At 42.5% G+C, this 17,106-nt stretch overlaps 1 protein-coding gene across 5 annotated transcripts; it reads left to right on the top strand.

Annotated features, from left to right (window-relative positions):
- Nucleotides 1-3,054: 3,054 nt before the first annotated feature.
- Nucleotides 3,055-16,526, top strand: slc25a39.L (solute carrier family 25 member 39 L homeolog). Of its 5 annotated transcripts, none has more exons than XM_018234331.2 (13): nucleotides 3,057-3,209; nucleotides 6,227-6,306; nucleotides 6,624-6,722; nucleotides 6,823-6,882; nucleotides 7,377-7,427; nucleotides 8,922-9,031; nucleotides 9,221-9,288; nucleotides 10,795-10,919; nucleotides 11,010-11,183; nucleotides 11,338-11,447; nucleotides 11,633-11,708; nucleotides 12,335-12,418; nucleotides 13,429-16,526. In XM_018234331.2, the coding sequence occupies exons 3-13, from the start codon at nucleotides 6,626-6,628 to the stop codon at nucleotides 13,542-13,544; spliced, it is 1,071 nt and encodes a 356-aa protein (XP_018089820.1). In that variant the 5' UTR covers nucleotides 3,057-3,209; nucleotides 6,227-6,306; nucleotides 6,624-6,625; the 3' UTR covers nucleotides 13,545-16,526.
- Nucleotides 16,527-17,106: the final 580 nt, after the last annotated feature.

The following is a 17,106-nucleotide window of genomic DNA, read 5'->3' on the forward strand; positions in this document are numbered from 1 at the left end:
GCAAGTAAGAATTGTTGCAATGTGTATATATATATATATATATATATATATATATATATATATATATATATATATATATATATATATATATTTACAAGGTCCGTAAAGAGCATCAACCTGAAAACAAGTCTTGTTTTTACTTGGTAATTCACAGAAAGTAAATGAATTCCAAATATAATTCTATTAATTCTGGGTGTTGCTGTTTATCTCAGCAGGAACTTGCTTGGCTTCTTGGCCTCTGACTCATTCCATGGCAACAGATCATTAAAGAGGTGGTTCACACTTTTACTATGTTATAGAATGGCTCTATGGCAACTTTGCAATTGGCCTTCATTTTTTCTTTTTTATAGTTTTGGAATTATTTGGCTTTTTCTTCTGACTCTTTCCAGCTTCCAAATGGGGGTCAGTGACCCCATCTAAAAAGCAAATGCTCTGTAAGGCTACGCATGTATTGTTATGGCTACTTTTAAGTTTGGGAAGCGACGAGCGCAGGCCATGCAGTGGGTGGATCCCAAGTGAAGGGTGGGATGTACATGTCACTCTTTGGGTTGCTCCCTGAAGCACCTTGGTAATTTAATTTTTGTGTAAAATGAAGCTTTAGAGAAAAAAACTTAGGTCCAATGTGAATAAAATGGAGTTTGCGGATGTTATTGAATGCAGGGAGTTTGAGTTTAAACAGGGAGTCATAGCTTAGATATGCCAAATATATATATAACATACCTCCCAAATGTCCCATTGTTCGTGCGAAAGTCCTGATTTTGACAACTCAGCTTGCAGTCCCGAGTTTGTTACTGAAATGTCCCGACTGTCTCTTTGATCTCCTGCACTGAAGAGCCAGAAAAAAATACAACGTTTCTAATTGAATTGGCTTTTGGCAGAGAGCCGAGAATATGTGGCAAGTGCACTTAGATACATGTGTAACAATTTAAGATAAGCAAAGAAACAATTGTAACAATTTAAGATAAGCAAAGAAACAATTGTAACAATTTAAGATAAGCAAAGTAACAATTGTAACAATTCAAGATAAGCAGGTCTCTTGGGGAAACTGTTTCTTGCAGTTTAAGGGTGGGGACACACGCTAAGATTCCAGGGGAGATTAGTCTAATTAGACTAATCTTCCTGAAAAGCCTTCCCAATGGCTAGAATGTACAGCCGGCGGGATGGCATTGGATCACTTTGGTTTTCCAAAGTGAGGCAATTTCGGAAGACAAATCGCTCCGAGTGCCATCCCGCCGGCGATTTACATTCTAGCTGGCGGGAAGGCTTTTCGGGGAGATTAGTCGCCCGAAGAAGAAGAGGAGATTTGTCGCTGGGAGACTAATCTCCCCGGAATCTTAGTGTGTGTCACCACCCTAAAGGGCAATTCACCTTCATTAGCAAAACTGTAATAACACAGAAAAACCACAGAAATGTGTTCAAACTTTCATAACCTGCCAAACTTTAAAAAATGGACAAAACGGGCGTGATCAAAACATTTCTTTTTGTCCCTCTTTCTATTTCCAAAATGCTGGCAGGTATGTTATAATAATAATACACAAGAGCCATGAATAATATCCTGTTAATTATATCCTTATAAATGGTGCCTAGTGATGTCATTGGTTATAATTGGAGCTTAGTGATGTCATTTCTGTCTCACTGACACTTGTGTATTATAATAAATAAAGTTCCCACTGTTGCAAAATATGAGGATATTAGAAGTTACCCCAGAGTTCCATGACCTGTATAAAAACACTCGGCCTGGTGTTTTTATATGGTCATGAAACTCCTCAGTAACTTATAATATCCTTATATTTTACAAGAGGGGGGACTTTATTCACTATATAATACACAAGAGCCATGAATATCTTGTAAATTATATAGTGAATCAAGTACCCCCTGTTGTAAAATATAAGGATATTATAAGTTACTGAGGAGTTTCATGATCATATAAAAACAACCACCGAATATACAGATCATGGAACTCAGAGGTAACTTCTAATATCCTCATATTTTACAACTGGGGTTACTTTATTTATTATAATACACAAGTTTCAGTGAGTCATGTGACAGAAATGACATCAGAACTCACCGCTGAGGCCTTCGGCCTCGGGTTTTTATATGGCATACCTCCCAACATTTTGGAAGTAAAAAGAGGGACAAAAATTGTTTTCCCGCACGTAGCGCAGCAATTTTTTTGACCACACCCTTTCTGTGGCCACACCCCCTAATTACCATGTTTGTTTTACAAAATTTGGCAGGTTATGAAAGTTTGAAAATATTTCTCCTCATCTAAACTGTGTTTTTGTGTCTCAAAATTGTTACAAAGTATCTTATTTGCACCTGTTAGCTGTTCTGGGCTCTCCGCTAAAAGCCAATTAAGTGAGAAACATTGTTTCTTTTTCTGGCTGTTCAGTGCAGAGAAAAGAGGGACTTTCCAGTACAAATGAGGGACTGCGGGTTGAGCTGTCAAAAGAGGGACTGTCCCTCCGAAAAAGGGACAGTTGGGAGGTATGATATGGTCATGAAACTCCTCAGTAACTTATAATATCCTTATATTTTACAAGAGGGGGTACTTTATTCACTATATAAACGGTGAGTAGTGATGTCATTTCTGTCACATGACTCACTGAAATTTGTGTATTATAATAAATAAAGTTCCTCTTGTTGCAAAATATGAGGATATTAGAAGTAAACTCTGAGTTCCATGATCTGTATATTCGGTGGGTGTTTTTATATGGTCATGGAACTCCTCAGTGACTTGTAATATCCTTATATCTTACAGGAGGGGTCACTTTATTCATTATTGTGTAGGAAAGAACTAAGAATTTCTACACAAATCGTCGTTTTCATTCCAGAGACCCAGGACAAAAGTCCTCTCTCTGTCATTGACTCTAGTAGCGACTCCTCAGTCCCTGCTGTTCCTCCATTTTATTATTATTATTCGCACTATCCTGAGGCAAGAACAACAACAAAAAAACTCACACAAACAATAAACACAGTCGGTCAACAAGGTTTGTCTCGCTGCGCCTGCGCACTTCTCTCTCGCCCCCGGAGCATGCTGGGAAACGGAGGGCGGCGTTTCCTGTCCATGTGGGCGTGCCTTGTGTATTGAGTGACATGTTGTTTGTGATCTAAGACCGGTTTGTCCCGGCACAGAGCAGTCACAGAGACATGTGGCCCTCAGCAGCGGGGGACCCGGGACCCCAAGCTCCCCAACACCGGGACCGAGGGTAGGTCTTTGTTATATTACCTTATAAGCTGACATCAAAGGACTTTTAGGCTGCGGATGGATACAGGATCTAGGGACTTGTTTGTGTGTTATATATACATGTATTTACTGCATGGATCCCTCCTCACACTGGCTGCCCCTTATCTGTATATTTATCTATATATTTATATCATCATCCCCTGCCCTGTTGTGTCACTATTGTGTCATGCAGCAGCATTGTGATATCACTATTGTGTCATGCATTATATTATGTCACTATCGTGTCATGCAGCATTGTGATATCACTATTGTGTCATGCATTATATTATGTCACTACTGTGTCATGCAGCATTGTGATATCACTATTGTGTCATGCATTATATTATGTCACTACTGTGTCATACAGCATTGTGATATCACTATTGTGTCATGCATTATATTATGTCACTACTGTGTCATACAGCATTGTGATATCACTATTGTGTCATGCATTATATTATGTCACTATTGTGCATGCAGCATTGTGATATCACTATTGTGTCATGCATTATATTATGTCACTATTGTGTCATGCAGCATTGTGATATCACTATTGTGTCATGCATTATATTATGTCACTATTGTGTCATGCAGCATTGCAATGTCAGCGTTGTTACATGTGTGTCAGTGAGTGGCTGCTGAGTTGTGTGTCTGTGTATATGTGTGTGTGTGTATTTTATACCTTCCTCACTGCCTACACTTGTGATTTCTCAATAGCCATGTAACAGTGTTTGTGATGCCCCTTTGTGTGTGTGTGTGTGTGTGTGTGTGTAGTGTTCAGTGTAGGATAGTGTGTACTGGGCTGTACCATCATCTGTTGTGTAACCCTGTGCTGCTGCTGTAGTATCTGTTTCTCATGTAAACAAGTAGTAGTAGATCTCTGATCTGTCAGTGCCTTTATTCTTATTTTTTTTTTTGTTCTCCGTTGGTTTCAGAGAGTGCAACATAATTACTAATTCTTTTCTGTTTCCAATATTGACGTGTAAAGTTTAATTTTGTCCTTCTGGGGCCGGGGGTCGCCGACTCTGAAAACTGTTTTAAATGATCTCCATTTTTTTTTTATCCCCGGGTTTCATTAAAGGCAGCTGTTAAGTTGCCCGTACATAAAGAGATCCATATTCCCAGCGAAGGCAGGCGATATCCAGTTAATCCGATTGGTCGACCCCAGGGCCAAACTATCAGAAAATGAAAAATGGGAGCCGACGGGATGCAAACCGAATTAACTAACAGATGTGGTCCTTGATCGCCCAAAAAAATCAAATCTGCCTGATTTTTGGCCTATTGATTGGGGAGACCCTCTGCACGGGCAGATAAAATGCAGAATTGGTCTAAAGCAGCTTTAATCTACCCGTGTATGGCCACCCTTACAATTAATACAGTAGTATATTACAAAGATAATGCTGAGAAATATATCAACTAATGTATCGATTAAATGTGTCGATTAAATGTATCAATTAAATGTATTGATTAAATGTATCAAATATCAATTAAATGTAGCCAATTGTAACAATTCTATATCTGCACCTGAATCACTGAGCCGCCATTAAACTGGCATTTAGGAATTGTTTTGCCAGCCAGTGTGTGTGTGTGTGTGTGTGTGTCTGTGCTCATTATTTGTACCTATTATTTTGTAATATTAATAGGGAGAAACAGGCTGTGGAATCCCATCAGTCAGTATAATTCTAGAGAACTGGCAGGTTTCTCCAGCCGCTGCTGAACTACAGCTCCCAGCATCCCACTCAGAGCTGAAAGTGGTTGTAGTGCAGCATGTATTGCGCTGGGGGTTATTGCATGGATAGGGCAGTTCAGGTGGCTGAAAAGGATCATGGGAAGCCAATTTACCACTTGCGGCTCATGTTGTTGTTGCTGCCGATTTCCCCCGGGTAGTTACCGACTCTATTTACAGTATTAACCAAAATCCTTTTCCTTTCACTTCATATATATTATATTTGTATACGGGTGGTTCACCTTTCAGTTAACTTTAAGTATGTTATAAAACAGCCAATTCAAAGCACTTTTTCAATTGGTCTTTATTATTATTATTGTTTTTTTTTTTTACGTTTTTGAATTATTTTACTTCTTCTGACTCTTTCCAGCTTTCAAATAGGGGTCACTGACCCCATCTAAAACACAAATGCTCTGTAAGGCTACAAATGTATTGTTATTGCTACTTTTTAATCAGATCTTTCTATTCAGGCCTCTCCTATTCATATTCCAGTCTCTTATTCAAATCAGCGCATGGTTGCTAGGGGAATTAGGACCCTACCGACCAGATGGCTGAAACTGCAAACTGAAGAGATACTGAATAAAAAACTTAACAACACACAAATAATAAAAATTGCAAATTGGCTCAGAATTGGCTCAGAATATCTCTCTCTACATCAAACAGTTGCGTCAAAGATGAACAAGCCCTTTAAAAGGGGTAATGCACCTTTACATTAACCTTCAGTATGTTATCGAAAGTCCTAGTAACTTTTCAATTGGTCTTAATTTTTATTACTTTGTATCGTTTTTGAACACTTTTTCTGACTCAATCCGGCTTTGAAACGGGGGTCACTGACCCCGCCAGCCAAAAACATGACTTTTTAATACTTCTCTTTCTACTAAAAGTATGAGTGGCCCTGTATCGGCGCATAATGACATTGTCTTTCATCTGGGCAGGAGGTTGTTTTTTTGGGGGTTTACGTTCCCCTTTAAGATTTCAGTGGCTGGTACTGTTTGCAGGAGTCGTTTTACCTTTGGACTGTTCATTGTGATGGTTTATCATATTTATATCCACTATGTAAACTCACACAAACTCTCTTGAGTGGAGCCTTATGAGTATAGCGCCACCCGGTGTACATCAACACTTAGTGCACCTGATCGGATGCTTTCCCACAATGAATGTCATTACAACTCCCCAGTCCCACAATGTGGTTTTTGTTTTTTTCTATTTCCAGGATATTATTAAGCTATTTTAATTCACATTTAATCAGACCGGTCTTTTCTTTTTTTGCTCAGCAGGTTCCCTGGGGATGTGGTTTGTTGCCAGGTGGCTGCCGAGAGATTGGAGATCTGAGGCCTCTTTCATCGGGCAGCAGGTAAGGGCCGTACCCCGTGATGCATTGTATAAGGACGATATTGCAATTCATCCAGTTTTGCGAGTGTAGCCTTGTTATCGAGGGGCCAGAGACACCACGCCTGCTTTAGGGAGGGTAAAGATAAGAGAGAGGGGCGGGCGGGGAATGCTGTCCTGCACTACGGGTTGGAGCTGTGTGTCTAATGTATGTTACACAATGTTATTCCATTTTCCGCTCTACTTTCTCCCTTCTTCTCCTTGCACTTTCCCTTCTTTTTCCTGACCCGCTTGCTCCTCCCCCTCTCCCTTCATTATTTCCAAATTCTTTATGCCTTACAGGTATGGCTGCAGAGGAATCCGGCTCGTCCCCTGGTGGGATCTCTCCCCTGCAGCAGATTTTGGCCTCTGGTTCTGGAGCCCTCCTCACCTCCCTCTTTGGTACGGCACATGGGCTTGGAGAACCTGGAGGGGAGGGAGGAGATTATTGGGGGGTTCACCTGAGCTAACCCACCTCCCTTCATTCTTTTTACATGTGCAGTGACCCCTCTGGATGTTGTGAAGATTAGATTGCAGTCGCAGAGGAAACCTCTCTCTAAAGGTAAAATCTGTTTGAACCCCTTTGCTTTCTCCTTGTCTCTAGATCTATTTCTGGTTGGGGGTCAGTATCAGGCTTTTCTGCTCAGCATTCGAGCATAAACCCTGCAGCTACGCTCATTATTTGTCCGCCGTACATACATACTAGTGATGGGCGAATTTGTTCGGCATGGATTTCACCACCTGCAAAATGCTGCGACGAAAAAGTCGCTCGTGTAAAAATGGTTGCGCCTCAAAATAATTTTGACGCCCATTGACTTTGGGCAAAATAGTCGCTCATGTAAAAATGGTCACTTGTGTAAAAATGGTTGCACGTGAAAACGCCCATTGTGTTTTGAGAATTTTTCGCCATTTCACAATTTTTTGCCGGAGTTTCGCAATTTTTTTAACGAAACGGGACAGATTTGCCCATCGCTAATACACACATGAGCCCGCTAGATATTCTGAATTTTGTTTATTGCTGTTCTCTTTCCCTAATATTTTCCTGTTGTGTTGCAGTTTTGTCTGTAAAGCCTCTTCCCTGGGCACTCCCCATGCGCCACCCCAAATGTGAGTACACAACTCCCTGCAAATCTTTATTGTTAATAAAGAGACTTTGTTGGCTCCCCCCCCCCCACCAGATACGTAAATGATAAGCTTGTCATTCTGCATCACCTTCTGTTCCCCTGCATGTTCCCCTTATCCCAAGAGCAAACTCTCAGGTGTAACACTGACACAAGCACAGACTGCCCGATTTACTAATAGAGATGCTAAATTACACCAGTGTGGTTACCCATAGCAACACATCCACAGATTGTTCAGTCTACTAAAAGGAAGAGAACTTAAATAATGATCTGATTGGTTGGTATAGGTAACTGTACTGGGCAGTGGTGTAAATAGACATCACTGGGCCCCACAGCAAATTATTTTTGAGGCCACCCAAAATGTCTAGAGGTTGACTTGTTGTACCAATATTTATTGAAACTGTATATGATTTATGGCCTCATGGGGCCCCTATACACCATGAGCCCCCCTGCAGCCACAGGGTTTGCTTCCTCTAGTCTATAGTTACACCCTGGTATTGGGGCAATTTAGCACCCATGTTTGTTACCCACATGCAACAAGACCATTCATGGTTTCATCTCACTACAGCTTCCATTCCTACCTAGTACCAAGGAGCCATTTAACTCTGCTCTTTTGTTCAGTAATGGCATACAACATACTGTCCACTACTGGGAGTCTTTGGCATAAACTTTCTACTGTGCACTGAGACTGTGAGTAGTGAGACTGTGAGAAGTAAGACTGTGAGAAGTAAGACTGTGAGTAGTGAGACTGTGAGTAGTGAGACTGTGAGTAGTGAGACTGAGTAGTGAGACTGTGAGAAGTGAGACTGACTGTGAGTAGTGAGACTGAGAAGTGAGACTGAGTAGTGAGACTGTGACTGTGAGTAGTGAGACTGTGAGTAGTGAGACTGTGAGAAGTGAGACTGTGAGTAGTGAGACTGTGAGTAGTGAGACTGTGAGAAGTGAGACTGTGAGAAGTGAGACTGTGAGAAGTGAGACTGTGAGTAGTGTGGCTGTGTAGTGGGACTGTGAGTAGTGGGACTGTCAATAGAGGGATTGTGACTGTGAGACTGTGAGTAGTGGGACTGTGACTTCCCAGTAAGTCTGTGGGACACAAACCTCCTCCTGAGACTGTGGTGTAGTGTTCCCCTGCTGCTCAAACAAATTGGGGTACCCTCCTTCCCCTGCGCAATGTTCTATATAACCCCTCGTCTCTAGTGATGTGCTGCATATCTTGAATCCAGAACAAAGATACCGGGTATATTTATTTGCCTTTTTAACACGTCTGTGATGTATCATTCACCATATATACTACATATATACTACACTGTAACTATTAATATAATGGCTGATAACCCTTCTATGGCTACATTCCCCAAACGTACCTTCAATTTAGACTCGCACCCTTCCAGGTGTTCTCTGTGTGGCAACAACCGGTTTTCTCTCAATCGCTCCTTTCCTGCTGGTTCTTCTCTCACGTTTCTCCCTCTTTGCACCTCAGGGCGCTGCTTCCTTTATTGCAATGGGCTGATGGATCATCTTTTTGTCTGTCAACATGCCACGGCGTGCAGCACCTGGTACAGAGCTCCCACTTACTTCAATGGCACCCTGGTAAGGAAACTCCAGCAAGTAGAGAGACGGGAAGCGAGGGGGATGTGCTGGGAGAGAATTCACTAGAAAGTCTCTAGTATTAAACCCGTTTTTCTCTTTTTAACCACTTAAAGACTGTTCTATATCTCAGCTCATTCTCTCATTGACCTTCCTCTTCTATTATTCTCTACTTTTTCTTTTACCCAACAGGATGCATTTGTGAAAATTACGCGGCATGAAGGCTTAACCTCACTATGGAGTGGGCTACCCCCAACATTGTAAGTAATGGGATCTTGAGATCTAATGAGAGGATTAAAAGACAGGGCCGATATTTGGACCTTTGTTTCTCACAGTGTCGGACTGGCCTATCGGGATACCAGGAAAACTCCCGGTGGGCCCAGGTGTCAATGGGCCTCTTGCTGCTAAACATGTGGCCTATTTCACGGTCATTCCCGATTCTTTATGAGAAAAAGAGGCTAAATAATGGAAGAATAGAGTATATTATGTAGAGACTAGGAGAATAAAGAGGTTGAGTGAGGAGAGGAGGAATAATAGTTTGGAAAGTGGGCCCTCAGCCTAAGGTCTTCTGGTGGGCCCCTGACATCCCAGTCTGACACTGGTTTCTCATAATAATAATGTACTTTGCACAATATTTAGACCAGGCTGCTAGACGTGTATGTTGTCTCAATGGAAACTGGTTCTTAAATGTGAGACAAACGTGGTTGTTGAAATGCAACACACACACACACACTTGTAGCAGGCACTGGGGTCTATAGATAGATAACAGCAGTGTTAAAATTGCCCCAACATTTGACTGGTTTCCTCCAATGAATCCATCCCAAAGCCCAGTTTGGGTGAAATCTGAAAATGCCGGCCGTGGTTATCCACCAAGCTTGAGGAAGTGAAGATGGACCTTTCCCTACTGTGGTCGGATCTACAGAACATCCAGGAGCAAGTCCAGTAAACAGAATATCCACTCTGGAGGAGACCTGCAATCCTCTCCCCTTCGCGCTGACCCACCTTGAAACAAAACTCAAATCCTGCATGGAGAAACTAGATGACCATGAGAATAGGCAGAGATGCAACAACGTTCGCCTTGTGGGACTCTCTGAGAGAGCGGAGGGTGCGGATCCAATGGCCTTCACTGATAATTGGCTCAGAGACTCCTTCCCAGCGGCCACTCTACGTGGTAAAAAGAGCCCACTGAGTGCCTGGTGCCAGATAGGATCCCACATCCATGCAGCCCTCCCTTCCGTTTTCCATCTCCTCAACTTTAGAGACCACAATGCAATCCTCCAGGCAATGTGCAAAATCCCAGATATCATGGTGGACGGGAAGAAAGTCTCGGTTTTCCCAGATTTTTCAGCGGAGCTACAGCTCCAGCGGGGAACTTTCACTGCAGTCAAATGCCGACTCTGTGAGGCCAACTTCAAATATGTTCTGATATACTCGGCCAGATTGAGGGTTCGAGCTGGAGATCGAGCTCTCTACTTCCACAAGAGGCCTGCGACTGACTAATGCCGGGCAACCCCATCACCCAGAGTCAGTCCCAATTGACAAAATCTGAAAATGACTTTGTTTTCCTAATTTTTCCTTAGGGTGAGAGAAGGACTTATTGGCTGCCATAGATATTCTTGAAATTGCTGAATGGCTGCTGCAGAAATGTTTTTATCTGTAACCATATGACTTAATGGGGCTTCGTTTTTACCTCCTCTTCCTGCACCAAAGTAGTTGTAGCAAAGGCCAGCATAGTAACTATATTGTATATTTCTGTTTCTTTAAAGGGTAATGGCTGTGCCTGCTACCATCATCTATTTCACATGTTACGATCAATTGAGAGATTTCCTCTGCTATGGGTTGGGCTACCATGGCAACCACATTCCCCTGGTAGCTGGAGCTCTGGCTCGCTGTAAGTATATCTGACCCAATCTGTTTGTTCCTTGGCATTCCCTGCTCCACGCTTTTGGTGCCAGTCTCAGTCTGATTGTTTCATTTACAGTGGGAGCAGTGACAGTTATCAGTCCGCTTGAGCTGATTCGGACGAAGATGCAGTCTCGCCAGCTCTCTTACATGGAGTTGGGCGTCTGTCTGCGGTCTGCAGTCGCTCAGGACGGATGGCTGTCTCTTTGGAAGGGATGGGGTCCAACAGTGCTGAGAGATGTCCCATTCTCAGGTAATCGTTAATTTGTCATTCTATTTTACCCCTGTTGTTCAGTCCGTCATCTTACTATTGATCATTACATTATATCACTATCTAGATTTCCTTCCAGGCAACATGATTAGTCTTATTTACTCATCAATTATTATTATTTTCTCTCTCTCTGTAGCTCTGTACTGGTTTAATTATGAACTTGTGAAGAGGAAGATGAGCAACACCAACGCGGCTGCAGAAAGTCCGTTCCTAGTCAGCTTCATTGCCGGTGCTGTGTCTGGAGCGGTGAGTTACTCCATTCTCATTATTTCCATCAACTGTAACTACCTATTCCTATTATAAACCCCCTAAATTGTTTGAACATGCCATTGACCTTCTTCATCACGGATCTTTTTCTCTCCTATGATTATATATTAGTGCCATCTGCCTCTTTTACATTCCTGAAGTTTGACTTGTTTCTCTCTTCCTAGGTGGCCGCCATCCTCACCCTACCATTTGATGTGGTGAAAACCCAGAGACAGATTGAGTTGGGCAACCTGGAACTAGGTGAGCAGGAATGGGAAGCAACAGGCCTTTCTGTGCAGATCTCTGTCTTATTTCACAAGGAAGTCTTCCACCATTTTTGGAACAGATCTTCCTCTGAGTATAGACTTCAATGCAATATATTCTTCTTCTCTGGATACAGGAAACACTAGGCTGCATTATCAGCCCCTATAGGCTGGCTATACCGTATCCCTTCCCTCGTTTTTTTCTTTTATTAGAATCACAATATCATGTTTGTATTTTTAGTTGCAGTTACCTGCTCAGCCAACAGTTGGCAAGTGTGACTTCTAGCTCCTTGTCCAGTTGAGTGTCTAAGCAGCCATAGCAGCAAACTAATTGTAGAGATGCTTGTTGAATGATTAGATCAGCCAGAGAAATGCAGAGAACCTGAAAGAGGGACTGGAGGAACACGTGTAATAAATGCATTTAGCCATTGCAATAGGTGCAGCACTCCTAGATTACATTTTTAAATATGTCCCTGGTTTTTGAAGTGGTCTGGTACCTTTATGGTGGACCCACATCTTCTGCTTTGCTTGCGAGAGATTTGTCTCACAGTTTTACATTTAATAAGCAAAGATACACCTGTTGATTTTTTTTCCTTGTATTTGGGATATCTGAATCTACGTTAGGTCCATCCAGAGGACAGAGATCTTCCACCTGGGGAGCCATGCGCAGGATTCGAGCAGAATCTGGAACTAGAGGCCTATTTGCAGGTAATTGCCCTTTCTTTCTTTTCTTTCCTTCTTTCTTCCATCCTTTCTTTTTTGCATCCTTTCTTCCTTCCTTTTTTGCATTCTTCCTTCCTTTTTTGCATCCTTTCTTCCTTCCTTCCTTTCTTGCATCCTTTCTTCCTTCCTTTTTTGCATCCTTTCTTCCTTCCTTCCTTGCATCCTTTCTTCTTGCATCCTTTCTTCCTTCCTTCCTTTCTTGCATCCTTTCTTCCTTCCTTCCTTTCTTGCATCCATCCTTTCTTCCTTCCTTCCTTTCTTGCATCCTTTCTTCTTGCATCCTTTCTTCCTTCCTTCCTTTTTTGCATCCTTCCTTCCTTTCTTGCATCCTTTCTTCTTGCATCCTTACTTCCTTCCTTCCTTTTTTGCATCCTTTCTTCTTGCATCCTTTCTTCCTTCCTTCCTTTCTTGCATCCTTTCTTCTTGCATCCTTTCTTCCTTCCTTCCTTTTTTGCATCCTTTCTTCCTTCCTTCTTTTCTTGCATCCTTTCTTCTTGCATCCTTTCTTCCTTCCTTCCTTTTTTGCATCCTTTCTTCTTGCATCCTTTCTTCCTTCCTTCCTTTCTTGCATCCTTTCTTCCTTTCTTGCATCCTTTCTTCTTGCATCCTTTCTTCTTGCATCCTTTCTTCCTTCCTTCCTTCCTTTTTTGCATCCTTCCTTCCTTTCTTGCATCCTTTCTTCTTGCATCCTTTCTTCCTTCCTTCCTTTTTTGCTTCCTTCCTTTCTTGCATCCTTTCTTCCTTCCTTCCTTTCTTGCATCCTTTCTTCTTGCATCCTTTCTTCCTTCCTTCCTTTTTTGCTTCCTTCCTTTCTTGCATCCTTTCTTCCTTCCTTCCTTTCTTGCATCCTTTCTTTTTTGCATCCTTTCTTCCTTCCTTTTTTTGCATCCTTCCTTCCTTTCTTGGATCCTTTCTTCCTTGCATCCTTTCTTAGCTTTCTCTCATCCCTGCATCTCCCTTCAGTAATTACACCACATTGTTTCCCATTTCGGCAGGTTTTCTCCCACGGGTCATTAAAGTGGCTCCTGCCTGCGCCATAATGATCAGCTCATATGAGTTTGGAAAGAACTTCTTCCAGCAGCGTAACAAGATGAAAGAACAGAACGGATGAGAGGGAAGATTGAACCCAAGAGAAAAGCAAAAAAAAAAAAAAAAAAAAAATTAAAAAAAAGAAAAGAAACAACCCTCATACACAGCACAACCTCTGTAGTCTCAAAGATGCATCAAATCGTGACAGTTAAGGCTGTGATACATACATCTACTGTGGTCAGAGCCTGTGCCGCGTGATCCTTAATGATCCGTAAAGAAATCATAAAGACATGATAATTATATTCAATAACCCCTGGGCTATAATTCACATATATGATCAGTTTTCTTATAGAGCTAAGGCTCTGTGGTTTAGCAGTGCCTCCTGTCCATGTCTGGCAGATAAAACACAGATCTAACCGTCTTGCGTTACAATTGTTCTTAATAACGTTCTGTTATTCACATGGTTTATAGTTGGAGCAAAAATGCAAAGGGATTAGTCAACTTTGGACCAGCAGGACTCATCCTTGAACATGAATACATGCCATTCTAATGCCAGGTCTGTGCGGCTGGAGGCAATGCTGAATCACAGACGTGAGACAATTAGTCTGTGACTCTTCAGACATACGTGACTTACTGCCTCCGCTTGGAACTACACGTTCATCTTCACTGCCCATTCCTTTAAGCAGTCATTCTGCAGTTGTGGCATCTTTGCAAAGTGTGGGTAGAGCTAGCGGCAAACCTAAATCTCCACTTGACCTACATGAAATCCGACAATCAATGTACTTATACTAATTATGGCATTAAATATTATTCTTGAGACCCTCCACAACCAGGAGTAATAAGCTCTGAAGCAGCAATACGGAGAGGGACCCGTTGTACAGAGCTGCAGGAACACCACGAGGCGCCACGGTGAAATGCAGTGTGCTCAAGACTTTGGACATTGTATCGGATGAATACTCTGAGAAAAAGGACTCAATAGGAATGTGGACCAGAATTATTTGGGACTGATATTTTTTTTTAATCCACATTCTTGAAATGTAATGTTTCTTCGCACCACATCCAGTTAAATTGATCCCTGCATCCTGGACATTCGTATGCGGGCAGGGGATTTCCATTTAACCTACGAGCCACATGCATGTTCACCTGTCCTACAAAGTGCCCTGCACCCTTATCATAAGTTGCAGTTGCCCACGTTCTCCCTGCAGAGAGGATAAATTGCGCACGGACTACTCCCTTTCTCCAGCTCTTATTTTGTTACAGCCGGTGCGGTACAAGTTCTAATTTAACTTGTATATCCTCTTGACAGCAACAGCACCTGATGCCATGTGTACTCAACGTGAAAAGCATTTTTCATAAAAAAACAAAATCATTCAGCATTAGAGTCAGGGTAAGGGAAGCCACAGAATAGCCACTGAGCAGTCCCTGAGGCCTGAAACAGGACCAATCCAGCTACAAAAACATTTCTCATGCATTGCATTAAAGCTGCCGTACACTGCAAACTGTCAGCATCTGCAGCTGGATGCCGGGAGTTTGCAGCAAGTGCAATGCTTGGGAGACGGCAACCATACTTAAAGAATATTCTAAATGATGCTGCAATATCCTCTGCATGTGTGATGTAGAGTGATTAAATGCAAGGGTCTGTACTAGACATTACACACGCAGTTCTCAGCAGGCTCGGGGAGCATGGCACTTACCTCTCTGCTTTTGCCTGTGTTCGTGATCTTTAACGTGCCTGTGGGGTTTATCTCCCTGTTTTCACTTTGGCCACACACAACCCAACCACAGAGTCAACCAGTTATTTCCTACCTTAAAGGAGAAGGAAAGGTTAAAACTAAGTAAGCCTTATCAGAAAGGTCCATCTAAATATACCAGTAAACCCCTCAAAGTAATGCTGCTCTGAGTCCCCTGTCAAAAGAAACACAGCATTTCTTTACTTCTATTGTGTACACATGGGCTTCTGTATCAGACTTCCTGCCTTCAGCTTAAACCTCCAGGGCTTGGGCTTGAGCATGCTCAGTTTGCTCCTCTCCCTTCCCTCCCTTCTCTACTGTAATCTGAGCCCAGAGCAGGGAGAGACTCAGGCAGGAAGTGATGTCACACCATGTTAATACTGCAGCTGCTATCCTAAACAAACAGAGAGTTTCTAGAGCTTTTTACTCAGGTATGGTAAAACAGTCTACAGAATAAATATAGCATTCTAGCTTGCACTATTGCAGCTAATCTATTGGCAATAAAATGCCTCTGTAGCTTTCCTTCTCCTTTAAACGAGGACTGGGTTACACTTAACTGAGCCACCCAACTGGAAAGATAAACCCAGTGTCATCCCCTTCCTGGTAACAACAGGCTATGTTAGACGACTAGACTTACCATTCATGGGTACGGCCCATTCTTTGCCTTGATGATAGTGGTAATTTTAGTGTTAAGCTGAGGACATATCAATTTGATGTCCTATGGGCATCATGTATCCCTCTCTCACTTTGATCTCATTTTTACATTAAGTCTTTCCAGAACCCTTTTGATTCTTAAATGCAGCCCGCCAGTTGTTTCAATCTCGTCACCAAATTACTTGGTGGCATTTAGGTAGGAGACGCCAAGCCAATGGGATCACTTGGACTTGGGAGTCTATAAAGAAACCTGCCAATGCTGTGACTGCAGAGCAGTCGTTACCTGAGTTTCTCTGTACAAAAAAAGTGAGAGAGGGCCTGGGATATTTTTGAAACTGCCTATGGATTAACAAAGGGCTGGAGCATCACCTGTCTGTGCCAGATGGTTGATATAAGGATCGGATCTGCACATGGAGCACTTAGCAAGCACAGAATCCATGGCAGCGATGCACACAGCAACCATTTCTATGTAGCACGGTGACCTGTAACCAGTCTCTACCAGTGCTCAGCCCTTTTCCCCCTTGGCAGCCCATATATTTCTGTGTGCACTTCTGTAATACCACTGCCCCTTTCACTGGTCTGCAACAGACAACTCCAGAGTAGCAATGCACAACGTTGTGATTAACTGTAGCAATGGCATATTCTGAAAATAAAAACCTGCACTCGGTGCATGTTCTACATCTCATTGTGTCCGTGCTCCTTATTGACTTGGCCAAATCTGCTGCATTCGGTTTGCGGGTACCGATCTACTTACAGAATAAAACACACTTGTTGGAGTAGAGTACGGAACTATCCTTTTGTTTGAGGCTCCCCGTTGACTTTCAACCTCAAGGGCTGCCAACTTTCCTCTAGCTCTTAAACACAAAGTGCCCTTATTAAGGATGATGGAGCATTCAATTTCAACAACAGCAATGGAGCAAATGTGACACACCATGGTTAACTCTAGAATTACTTCATGCTGAATGATCAGGCCATTGTTCCCTAGTCTTAGAATAAGGCCTATAGCGCATGTTTGATGTGATCTCCGGTGATTTGATCACTGCTTTGTGCTGTCTGTTGTACTATAGCCCTAGGGCAAATATCACATGGACAAAAGCAGCCTGTACTAGGAGCGTTGGGTAGGCGGCAGAAAACACAAGGTGGTGTGGGGTGTTTTTCTGGTGGAGAAACTGACCCATGTGACAGCCTAAGGGAAATAGATACCCAAAATAAAAGTAGAGTTTCCACTTAATTCTCTCTCCCTCCCAGACTCCATGCCAC

Source organism: Xenopus laevis, chromosome 9_10L, assembly GCF_017654675.1.
Source record: "Xenopus laevis strain J_2021 chromosome 9_10L, Xenopus_laevis_v10.1, whole genome shotgun sequence".
In the NCBI taxonomy this organism is placed as follows: domain Eukaryota; kingdom Metazoa; phylum Chordata; class Amphibia; order Anura; family Pipidae; genus Xenopus; species Xenopus laevis.